Below are 12,649 nucleotides of genomic sequence, written 5' to 3'. Positions count from 1 at the left end.
GTTAACCTTGTATACTGTCTCTTGTGCACTGCGTTATGCTGCATCGGAATGCTGGACTCACTCAGAAGTCAGACGTCATGTGCAGTAACCACACAAACACCAAGTGGAGAAAAAATAGTTGGCAGCAAAGGCAGGGAGGTGTCCTTTCCAGCTAAACAGAAGAGGAATATAAAAATAATGAAGGTCACAGTTTGAATCAGTCATATTTCATTCAATTCAGTGGTGTACTGAAAGATCCAGGATCAGTCCAAATCATCAGCAGTTTGATTCACGTTTGGATTGAAGTGTATTTGTGAAAATGTTGGACTTTTCCTTTATCAGTGTCTAACAGTATGTGTATGACAGCCATGTAATGTCCATGTGTTCATGCTGAAAGAGTGTGCTGGTCTGACTCCCCTCCTCCTTTCAGGATGGAGCCTGCTGGAGTCCGATGGTTGAGACCAGGTCTGAGGAAGTGTAAGTGTGTTTTTAATGTGATTCATGAAAACAAGGCAGCACACATTCAACCATCTTCAAACTGTCACATCATTGATTCGCATCTCCGATGTCAAAAGTCATCATCAAAGTGTCAATCAATGAACACATGATGGATCAATAACTGCAGCTGGATTGTGTTTGTTCTCTCCATCAGATTCCTGTCAACTCACAATCGACACAAACACAGTACACACAAACCTCAAACTGTCTGACAACAACAGGAAGGTGACATGGATTATGGAGATTCAGTCATATCCTGATCATCCAGACAGATTTGATATTTGTCCTCAGCTGCTGTGTAAAAATGATCTGACTGTTCGCTGTTACTGGGAGGTCGAGTGGAGAGGAGACGTTTATGTATCAGTGAGTTACAGAAGAATCAGAAGGAAAGGAGGTGGTGACTGTGTGTTTGGATGGAATGATCAGTCCTGGAGTCTGTACTGCACTGATGATGGTCCTTATTCTATCTGTTACAATAACAGAAAAACACCCCTCTCCTCCTCCTCCTCCTCTGTCTCTAACAGAGTAGCAGTGTATGTGGACTATCCGGCTGGCACTCTGTCCTTCTACAGAGTCTCCTCTGACACTCTGATCCACCTCCACACCTTCAACACCACATTTACTGAAACTCTTTACCCTGGATTGGGGTTTTGGCCTGGTTCGTCAGTGACTCTGTGCTGAGTTGAGTGTAAAGAGTGTCCTCCTGTTAGAGAAACACTCTGACTGTTCAACTGATGGTTTAGTCTGTACAGATTCACAAATTCAATCAGTTGATGTTTTAAACTGTTCTAAATGATTCCATGTAAACCTCTTCCTCTTCCTTTAACCCTTTAAAGCCGGTCGGAGCGGGCACGCTCTGTTTTGCGTAACTATTTTAAAATCCCGGTAGCTCTGCAACCAAGTAAGCTAGCGCAATATTTTTTTTTGCATATGAAACCAGAGGAGTTGTACTTACATCTTGTGCCATCAGCTTGTCCTAGGTCACGGTTTCCTTCCACATATAGCTTTGTAAAAACTGCATAAAAAGCGCTTGCAGCAACAAAAACATAATATTCCAGAAACACGCTTTGCTGATCCGATCAGCTGTTTGTAACACTTCCTACGTTGGAATTGACGTCAGCGCGAACTTTTGCATGTCCGCCATTACCTGACCGAAACCGGAAGTGACTTCATTTTCGCAGAAATGTAGGGGTTTTTTTTACCATCAGGGCCTCATGAGCCTATACTGGTGTTTTTAAAAGTTATCTTTGCTTTATGACTTTCTGTGTCGTTTCTGGGATGCTTAGGACTCATATTGCACTGCTGGAAATAGTTTATTTTGATGCATATGCTGTTTTTTTTGCAAATTTGCAGTATAATATTTATTTTCGTTTTTCCTGCAGTATATAAAAGTTGGTGTATTTCAAAAGACACTCAAAATAAAACTATGAAGACACTCAAAATAAATTTCCTGTGGTAGGAAACTATTTTGTGCAACTTTTTTGTATTTACAGTTTTGAGGGATAAGCCTCTTAAATTTCTCTAACTAGAAATATATGTTAAAAAAAAAAACCGATTTTCAATTTTTTTGTAGTTTATTGCACTTTTTTGCAATTTATGTAATTACTATGCACTTAATGCATACATATTATTAAAATATTGGTTCTATGGTAGGTCTTAAAGGGTTAAACATAGAAGCTACCATTATTCTAGGATCCACATGTTGTCTTTTTCCACTCTATGCTTCACAGTCAATATCAGTATGTTGTGTTTCTCTGAAGTTACACAACCAGCTCTTCTGCATTTTTAAGAAGTCTGAGCTCATTAAAATGAATCCAAATGTTTGATTTCTCTTTCTTAATGGGATTTTTCCAAACTCTCCACATGCTTTCACTGTTTCACTCATTGTTGGAAGCTTATCATTTGAAAATGTTTCAGCCATGTAAGCTGAAAATATTGGATCAATAGTTTTGAATGCAGTTCTAACCAGAATATGATTGTATTGAGAGATCGTATTGCCTGTGGCTTGTCTAATAAACAACAAAGCATCACATATGTTCTGTATCACATTGTTTGGTTAAAGAGTTTGTCCACTGTGCTGAATCGATGAGCTAAATAATGAATATCGGCTTTTATGGATCAATTCTTTTATTTGTGTTTGTCATTTTAATATGAAATAAACTTGGTTAGTTTTTCACAGTGTTGTGTTCATATGTTACAAATGTGTCTTACACAAATATTGCACAGACTTGCTTTTTTTCTTGTATTTTTTCTATGTCTGTTTTTTTCATGCTGTAATTTTGGCAGTGAACCTCTGACAGTCTGTCCTGATATGAGTTGTGGTGAAGTGACTAAAACATGCCGGTGGTGTGTTGACAGTGTAACAGCAGCATTCACATGGTGTGAGTGTCCAGCTTCCGCCTTTTGTGTTGGACACTAAGATCTTGTATAGAGAAACACTAATATAGAATCAATCATGGATAATTTTTTGTTCAGAGATTAGTTCCTAATGCTTGGAGAAACTCCATCTTTATGACAGCTCTGATAGGATTAGAGTTACCTTTCACCCTAATCAAGCTCTTTGTTTCAATTCAATGATTCTTATTTAAAAACCTCTGCCAGCTAAACCTCCTGCTTCTTTTTCTATTACGCCAACTCATCTGTACAACAAGCATTTTCATATATTTGTTTTACCAGCTGATTTTTTTGTTAAGTCAAGCTATTCAAAGTGCTGTGACTGTTCCCTTACATTTTCTCTCTTTGTGTCAAAACAATGAATGGACCATAAGTTGTGCTCCATAGGGAGCACACCTTTTTCTCCTCCAGTTTATTGAAGCTTGACAAATGAAACATGAGCCCACACACTGAGACAAGTCTGCCTCTATGAGGGAGGAGCTCTTTGTGCTTCATCTGCTGCTCTTCGCTCTGTTACTTTGGACTGATTTCACTCATTTTCTTACTTTGTTCGCAAATAACTTTTGAGCATCTTTGTTCCTATGGTTTATTTGTGTCACACTGACAGCACGTGAACAACATGATATGTTTGATGTCAGGCTCAAAGAAGGACCAGCATCCTCTCTACAACCTGTTTTCCCATCTTCTACAACACCTGATTCATTCCAGTTTCTCTGCTTTCACTTTGATTCATGTCCACATGAAGCCTGAACTTCTGTGATGAGCAGAGAGTTTTCAGCTCAAAGCTTTTAGCGTCTACACAAAGAGCCGATTACGCACTTGTTCTAAGAACATCTCCACCTCCTAAAAACAAACTCTTCTACTAGCAGCTGTCACAGTCACCAGAATTTATACAGGGAGTTAGAGTTGGAGCAGAAACCGGCTACAGGTTAGTTATTAATCTAAGTCATATCAGAATGTGGAAGCTGATCTTTGTCTGGTATGTTAGAACTTGAGACTCTTTTATGGTGTGAAGTGTTTAATGTTCACAGTGCTGAAGCCTACGCCCACATTATGTTTGTTCTCTAGGTTTGTTCAAGGTGTCAGAGTCGGAGCAGAAACCTACTGCAGGTTAATGATTAATGATTAATCTAAAGAGTGTCCACTGGCCTGTAGGTGTAAATAGACTTCAGAGTCCTGGCCTGACGAGGTAGCTCTTCTGTGTTGTGCCATCATCTTACCCAGAGATTGTTTGGTTTCCCTGATGTATAAATCCTGGCAATCCTCCTGGCACTTAACAGCGTACACTATGTTACTCTGTTTACTCCGATCATTGGGGTGGACCAATTTTTGGTGCAGCGTGTTTTGGGGGTTTAGAAGCCACAGAAACCCGGTGTTTAGAAAAAAATTGTCTCAACTGTTCCGATACTCCTGACACATATGGGATCACTACAGGTTTTTGCTGAGTGGGCGGTTGTCCTTCTCTCCTGGATTGAATTGAGATTTCTTTAGGCACCTTTGCAGCTTTGACAAAAGTCCAGCTGGGATAACCACATTTACTCAGGGCCTTCTTGTTGTGATGTTCTTCTGCTTCCCTGGCTGCTGTGTCAGTGGGGATGGTGTTCGCTCTGTGTTGTAGCGCCCTGATGACACCCAGTTTGTGCTCCAGTGGATGATGAGAGTCAAACTTGCCATCAAAAACTGAATTTGAATAAGTTAAATTTGAATTGCTCAGATTAAATCTGAATACACACACACACACATATATATATGTGTGTGTGTGTGTGTGTGTGTGTGTGTGTATGTATATGTATATACACATATATATATATATATATATATATACATATATATATATATATATATACATATATGTATATACATATATACATATATATATATATATTATATATATACATATATATATATACATATATGTATGTGTATTTATATATATATATATATATATATATATATATATATATGTGTGTATATATATATATATATATATGTATATGTATGTGTATATATATGGCATTCCTCGCTACACTGTACAACATACACCACATTGTTAAGTTTGTGCTTAGGAGTTTTGTCTTTCGGGTGAACCAGTTTCTCTCTGAGTGTGTTGCTGGGTCTGAAGTACACTGGGATGTCATGTTTGGAGAAAACTCTACTGAGGTCTACATAGGTTTACATGAGATGAATTGCAGAATGGCAGATAGTCAGATTAACAGTATTTTGTATCTATCTTCGATCTTCATTCTTCTACAAGCTTCCATACACACATGCAGTAGTGGGTGGGCACAACACTTTGGGAAGGGCTGTTACAAAAGGCAAACAGGATTGTTATTAACAAGCAGAGGCGTTGCAAGACAATTTCATAGAACAAAGTTTATTGGACAAAATAACTGTGAATATAGAGCTGCAGAAAAGAAAACAGCAAATTAAATGGCAGGACTTGCAATCCTTTAAAACCTTTAATTAAAACTCTTTATTAACCAACATTGCTTAAAAGAACAGGATTCTCTGCCACTATGCTCTAGTTAAAATAGCAGCTCATATTTCTTCATATTTTTTTTTATCAGTGCAAATCTTCATTAGTAAACACTGTGGCCCCTTTTCTCAGATAGGACTGTTATTAAATAAATTATACATTCAGTATCTTTGCTAACATTCTGTGATTTCAAGCCTGCAATCAGGATTGTTTTTAATGCAGCGTTGCGTGGGGGCCTGAATGCCAGAATCATTCGGTCCAGTTTTTCAGCCTTGATCCTTCCCTGCATACTCTGAATCTTTGAATGGCCTATGAAGATGATGGAATCCAGTTTCCTGTTCTCCTATATACTACATTACTTTCTAAAAAATATATTTTAGCTGTACAGTACTTGAACCCAAGTTGAACAGAAAGCATGCTTTGGACAGACAGTTTGTGATGTATTCACAATAAATAGAATCAGGCCGCTGTTCCACCAGGAAGTAGGTTTAGCTTACAACTCTGAGTTTGTTTACCCTGATGGTAAATTCTACAGGGCTGTGTGGGTGTATACCAGCAGTGCTGCTTTCTTTTCCTGTGCTCTCTCTCCAGGAGTTGCTCATTGCTACTGCTTGTTTCCCCACTCTACAGTTGGCTAATCAATTGTGAGGTTATGGTTGTTTGTCTGTTTGCTGCTTTCTTCCACCACTTTCTAGCTTGTGAGACCCAGCCCAAATAATGGAGAGCCCCAGTGGTGTGTTTTAATTTATTATTTTGGAAGCAGAGAGTTGTGCTGCTGCAGTATTCTTCTAAACAATAGGTGTCACCACAAAGTTTTTTCTACAAATTCTACAAAGTTGTCAAACACCTCTGTTTTTCTGTCTGTATATCTCTGAGCTTCTGTTCAAGATTATCAACCCCAAAACCCTACACGATCATAAACTCTTGCCTAGAAACCTGGCTGTCGGGTGCAATGCACCTAGTTATAAAAATCAAGATATGCATGACCGGCCAACGTGCCACAAAAACTGTGTCTCACAACACATGATTTGATGTGAAAATCCTCACACACCTGCTACATAAGCGACCCAGTGAGCATACCTAGGCCTAGGAGTTTGGAAAAGCTGCAGCAGAGTACTGCTTGAAAAAAAATTCTAACATTTCTGAATGTTGTTGTTCAGCATGAGGTTAGTAGTGGTCCTGCTGCTGTCTACGTATTGTGCAGATCACATGAACAATAATAGCAGTATATATGGCAGAAACGATCAAGCCAAGTATCAGCTGGGAAAAGACATCCTCCATCCCTCCACCCTTCATCCTTTCATCCTCTGTGTGTCCTCCTATCTGACCTGCAGGTGAGAAACAGGTGTGAGGTGTCAGCTGTCAGGTAGGTGATGAGTGAAGAACAGAACAGAATCCATTTCCTCTTCAAACTGCTGTCAGACATTATCTACTGCACTCTGATCACATCACTCAGACCAGCTGCTTTCTACAAAGTCTCATCAACAACATCTTTAGAAACAAACATCAACAACCAGGAAGCAGCTTCACCTCTGATCACACACACACTCAACTCTACTCACTCACCTGGAGGATCAACACTCAGGTTGATGGTGCTGATGGGGTCACACGAGGTTGTTCCTGCCATGATGATGCAACACATGTATGTTCCATTATCAGAAGTAGTCACATTCTTCAGAATCAAAGACACGTCTCCATCCTTCATCTTTCTGTCCTGCAGATCCACCCGGTTCTTAAAAGATGGATGCTGGTCATCTGAGAGAAACTGCCCATCCCGGTACAAAAGCACATATTTTTCTCCCAAATCAGCTCTGCTCCACTCTACAATAACAATGGTGTTGTTGTTAGGAGCTCGACATGGCAGAGTGGCATTCTTCTGTCCAGACTCAGCTGTCATGTTTCTCTGGTCTGAAAGAGGAAACAACACAGAGCAGAGAGGATAAAAGTACAAATATTCACATATATAGCAGCTAATCTGAGTAAGGATCAGAAAGAGACTGCTGAGCTCTCCTGAACTGAACCAGATGGAGCACGTTATTTGGCAGACCGGCTATCACCCAGTTTATTTTGAATAGGTGAATTTGAATGAAATGACCAATAACATTGATAAAAATGATCAGATCCCCCCCTTATTATCATTGGCAGAAAAATCTTGTAGAATTTGAACATTTTTGAAACAAAAATGTTAGATAGTGAGCTATGTACCTTCATGAGAATGCCAAACCAGCTAGTAAAGCTCACACCACAGTTTGCAGAAAGAGAAAACCTTCACTCACTCAGCTTCTTTAAGACTATCTCTTGAAGAAGATGGAAGGTGATAAAGAGGATGCATTTCCCTACTTTAATGAAGAGCAAACCCACAGCTGACTTGCATGTGTAAGATTCAAAGGAGGACACCAAAGTGTTAGCAGGACAGAAATATGATCTTGTGCAGATAAAAGTCCTGAGCTCACATGGACCTGTGGGAGACTTAGTAGAGTTGTAAATAGGCATGCATAAGGTTTTAAGAGCAGTAGGTCACAATTCTCAGGGGGTAATGTGTCAGTCTCTACTGCTACCTACAGGTTAAGGCATGTGATCATGATCCCACAGTGTGCATGAAGCAGCACATTATGCAAGAGGTGTTATCACATGGGCCAGTGAGAGGGGAGTGACCACAAATGCGCCAACAAGCTTCAGCGTGCACACAAGCTCATGTTACCTCCACCTGGGGAACATGTATGGGTGACAGGGACTGTACTAAGGCAACATCCAGCACCTTGTTTACCTTGAATGTGCCTTTTTGAAATATATTCGCATCACCTTTTCCTTTGGACAGACCGGGGAGGTAAAAGGATATTCAGACACCTGCTCAAAACTGTACACTAGCTCCTTCCCAACCAACTCTTAGATCAGGAGACTCCAGCCTGTGGCTCTAAGGTTTCATGCAGCTCTTTTGCCCACCATCAGTTGCTCCCCCTCTTGGCTCTGATTTTTTAAAACAAAGATACAAAAAACATACAGATACAAACAAATCATGAATGCAGAAATGGACATTGATGTAAAACAAATTAACTAATAACTCTATTATTTGTAGCTGCAGAACTTTAAAGCTACTCTGGCTGAAAAACAGACTAAAGACACAAGCCCATTTCAACGAAGCTAGGAAGCTGTGGAAATATAAATAAAAAGAATGTAATAATTTATAACTAAACCCCTATGTTTTTCATAACAGAAAAAAGAAAGCATATAAAACTGGTTAAACTGAGACTTTTTACCATTTAGAGATGTTAGAGATTCTCACACATACAGATGGGCACAGGTTCACTAGTCTTCAAAAGAACTGCATCTACAAATTGCGGAAAAGGGACTAAAGAATAGAGGAACCATCCAGCTTCATTTCAGGTCTCAGTTCAAAAGCCTGAGGGTATGGGGGTGTATTAATGCCTTTGGAATTGGCAATCTCCACATCTGTAAAGCCATCACCAATGCTGAACGGTATATACAGGTTTTAGAGCAACACATGCTCCCATCCAGAGGACATAATTTTGAGGAAAAACCTTGCAAGACAATGCTAGACTGTATCTATAGCAAAAGATTGACATTGTAGTAAAAGCCATGTGGATGATGAACTGACCTGCCTGCAGTCCAGATGTTTCACCAGTTGACATTGTTTAGCACACCATTAAACAGCAAATATGACAAAGGAGACCTGGGGAAGAACAGGACAACATCTCTCCCCAAAAAGTCCAGCAACTAGTCTCACTACTTCCCAGACATAAACTGTATATTGGATAAACAAAACACAATATTGGATATGGTTATTAAAAGAAGCGGAAATGCTACACAGTGGTACATGTAACCCTGTCCAAATGTATGATATATATTGAGCCATCAAATAAAAAATAAGCAAATAATCTTTTCTGGGTTTTTTTGGTTTTTTTGGTTTTGTTTTTTTTTTTTGGGGGGGGGGGGGGTTGGCTAACAACCATCGTTAATTTTTAGTTCCTTAATTTAAAAAATTGCATTAGTATCATTATTTACAGATTGGTGATGTTGATAGACTTATTCATCTTCATTATCAGACTGTTCTTTGGCTCCACATAGTTTGGCACCACAATCTGCTCCAGATCAGTGAAAGCAGTCGTGAAACCACAGATACTGAACTAAACAATGTCTGTGGAAACAGAAACTACACCGGGTTGTAAAGAAACAACAATACATATTCTGCTACAGAAGTTGTACAACCACAAAAAGAAAAACACTGAGACTGTTAAAGACAGCAAGCTGTGTTTGTAGCATCAGTGGGCCTGAGCTAGCTAGCTATTGTGTAATATTTGTGCTTCAGGTATTTAGTAATTCAGCGTAATGCACAATGAACCAGTCTGTACAATAAAATGCAAAGAAATTTTTTTTCAATGAGCTTGGTTGACTTTTACTCTTCCCGGGAGTTTGTGTCCTCAGGTTTATTTTGACACACTGTCAAACAAAACTAGAAGCTTATTTTTATTTTTCAGATACTTCAAAAGTAAATATTTAACTAAATCCTACTAAATGCATTTTCTTTCCTTAATAAAAATACATTTCATTTTCACGGTACAATTCTGAGCTGAAAACTCCCTGAAAGCAGCGTGGCTCTCTCCTCTTGAGATAATTTGACTGTAGGCTCTCTCTAAAAACCTCTGTGCTTCGGAAGCTCGACATCACAAACAGCAGCTGCGGTCTTTTAGAATTTAAGTTAAACAGTAAACTTATTAATATCATAAGTCACAGTTTGGTATGGAATGGCGCATTCTGAAACAGCTTTTTAATGCCTAAAATACCCAGAGTGCCACACGAACACCACACAAGGACGATCAGAGACTATACCCCAAGAGACAACCGATGACGATAGTACAGTGTATTCACATATTATAAAAGTTGTTTATCTGTGTGACTTGGGGCTCTGTATGATGCCCTGAAAGCCCAGCGGTGTGTTGTTTCAAATATTCAACCTCCTAATAAAGACTGATTTTAGTTTAGGTAGTCGATCTCTGAGTTTTTCCTTTAAGGATAACAAAAGTAAAAACCCACCGACTTAAACCCACGGTCATTTATACGCACACACGGTCCGTGAACCCTACTTTGAACTTTAAACAAACTTACCCGCAGAGGACGATGTCATCCGCATGACAAAAAGCAGCACTGATAGTAGAAATATTCCAGCCATTTTCGCTTGGTTAAAACTAAAAATTAAATAAAAAATCTGGCGAAACTAAACTAAAATGACTGGTTTCGCTAATAACAGAAATTAAAAGAACGGCTACGTTTAATCGTTTCACTTACAACTTCATGATCAAAAATGCAGAAATTATTGCACAGGCGTGGTTTATAAAACCTTTGTTTTCCAGAACATTCTGGCATCTTCTGGTATTTTCTGGTTGTGAGGTAGAATGTAGAAATTTTCACCTGAAGTCCGATGTTGGCACTTCCGCGTTACAGAATACAAACAAACAAGAGTTGCCGTCCCGTAAAGAATCCATGCACGACTTGAAAACACCCAGCTGCTACATTTTTATGATGGGAAAAAAATACAGAGGTTTTTTGAAACACGTTTGAGGCAATTGTACTGGAATTGTATCAAAACAATGCAAGTTTCAAAACGACAACAAACATCTCCACGCTGACATCTACTGGCAAATTTATGCCATCGTCACATCTGGCCGGTCTGTTCTGTAAAACAGTGACGCACCCAGGCATTATGCAATTTCGAACAAGGCTGTTTATCATACCAAACTATGAATAATTATAAGCAAAACACCTGTTGATAAAATAAAGTCTATTGAGTAAAAATAAAATATATGTGTGTTCATTGGGATATTGAGATTGAGTAGGCTTCATTGGGTTGGGTAAGTCTAGACGTGTTTGGTTAACTTTTAAGCTTTCTGGGAGTTAGAGTCTTCAGGGTTGTCTTACGCTCTATCTGCTCTGTCACACAAAGTTTAAGCTGTCGATTGGCCTATTAGCCAGGACCCACCTTGCCATGTCCGCCTCCACCCTGTCCTGTTTAAATGGTTGTTTAGCACCATGTCCTTTCTCCTGATACCAACATGTAGAGCTACCCAAATAATATTAAATACCTTCTCCTTATTTACCAGGAAAGAATACTGTAGAAGAGTTCATTGAGTAAATCTGTTCAACTGGTCAGATGTTTGACCTATTAAGTTATGTAAACTAGTGAGTGAACTTTTTCTATCCTGTGAGTTTCCTGTTTGTGGGACGGTCATTAATATCACTGCAATTTCTCTGTGTGAACTGCCAAATGATCTGCAGTTCTTTTGATTCTGTTATTTAGTAATGCAAATGATGCTCTAACATGACCATGTTGATCCATGTAAATGTCCATTTAAGTTTTTAATTTAATATGCAAATAAATTTTTGCTCTTTTTACTTTCTGCCCCTTGAAGTTTCATAGCTGACTGATTGTTCATGGAGGAGCAGGTGGATGCATTTAAACACTGAAGCTTCTTTTCCACAGCCTAATAACAGAGAAGTGGAAATGACCTCAGTTTGTAAAAAGATCAAAGCAAACTAACACATTTGAATTCGAGTCAGAATGCACTCATGTAACGTTACAACTGGGTTTATTCACGAGTTATTTAGAAATATACATTCAAAAGAGACTCACATATAAAACGTATTCCCCAGGCAGGAAACCTATATTGCAGTTAAAAACCTGCTGTAACTAAAAGAATAAGTGAAGAAACACACATAAAACTAACATTAAGCACAACACAGCTCCATAACCCATTACTCTCATTTCATAGTAGACCTATGGTTAGGGCTGTGATATACACTGAATAGGTGAATATATTTAATATGAAGAGCCAGCAGCTATTTTGAGCTTACAGGTCAAACAACACCAGAAAAGTTAATGTGCTGCAACTAAGCACCAGCAAATTATTTTCAGTATCACATTTAATGACATGTAATTTTCTTTTTTTTCCCCCCTTTTTTTTTTCCCCCCACCTGTCCTATCCAGCAGTGTAGCAATCACAATTATTGTCTGTAGGACCAGAAAAATGACCAACAGATTTACTTTCCCAAGTGGATCATTACAGCGTTCGCTATACTGGTCCACTTGATTCTCACAGCTTATTAGATTTATATTAGGATTTATTTATTTTCAGTTATTGCAATCAGAGCAGACAGGGCTGGGGACAAGAAAGAGAAAAAAAAGGAAAGAGAAGTTAAGGAAGAAGTTAACACAAGGAGAGGGGAAAAATAGAGGAGAAGAGGAATAGAGAGAGAAAAGACACTGCAAATCTGCTGAAAACACCTGCT

General features: G+C 38.8%; 2 protein-coding genes across 3 annotated transcripts in view; one reads left to right on the top strand and one right to left on the bottom strand.

Moving 5' to 3' along the window:
- The window catches only part of LOC146521409 (protein NLRC3-like), a 32,892-nt gene extending 28,291 nt beyond the window's left edge, over nt 1–4,601 (top strand). The window contains exons 8-9 of one of the 2 annotated variants that reach the window (XM_085154931.1): nt 410–456; nt 632–4,601. In XM_085154931.1, coding sequence (XP_085011057.1) covers nt 410–456; nt 632–1,158 — 574 coding nt within the window. In that variant the 3' untranslated portion in view covers nt 1,159–4,601. The remainder of the gene's footprint in view (nt 1–409; nt 457–631) is intronic. The other variant, XM_085154930.1, reaches the window with a different exon arrangement.
- Nucleotides 4,602–5,056: 455 nt separating this feature from the next.
- LOC146521408 (myelin-oligodendrocyte glycoprotein-like) lies at nt 5,057–11,007 on the bottom strand. The gene is made up of 3 exons (XM_085155332.1): nt 10,472–11,007; nt 6,914–7,255; nt 5,057–6,675 (listed from the first exon to the last, which is right to left on the bottom strand). The coding sequence occupies exons 1-3, from the start codon at nt 10,533–10,535 to the stop codon at nt 6,515–6,517; spliced, it is 567 nt and encodes a 188-aa protein (XP_085011458.1). The 5' UTR covers nt 10,536–11,007; the 3' UTR covers nt 5,057–6,514.
- Between the last annotated feature and the right edge of the window lie 1,642 nt (nt 11,008–12,649).

Source organism: Neolamprologus multifasciatus, chromosome 3 (genome assembly GCF_963576455.1).
Source record: "Neolamprologus multifasciatus chromosome 3, fNeoMul1.2, whole genome shotgun sequence".
Taxonomy (NCBI): Eukaryota; Metazoa; Chordata; class Actinopteri; order Cichliformes; family Cichlidae; genus Neolamprologus; species Neolamprologus multifasciatus.
This window is presented reverse-complemented; position numbering and strand designations above follow the sequence as displayed.

Coding starts and splice junctions, on each gene's coding strand:
- LOC146521408 (XM_085155332.1), bottom strand. CDS start 10,535: ATGGCTGGAATATTTCTACTATCAGTGCTGCTTTTTGTCATGCGGATG. Junction 7,256..10,471: donor GATGACATCGTCCTCTGCGG/GTAAGTTTGTTT, acceptor TTCCTCTTTCAG/ACCAGAGAAACATGACAGCT. Junction 6,676..6,913: donor CCTGAGTGTTGATCCTCCAG/GTGAGTGAGTAG, acceptor TCTCACCTGCAG/GTCAGATAGGAGGACACACA.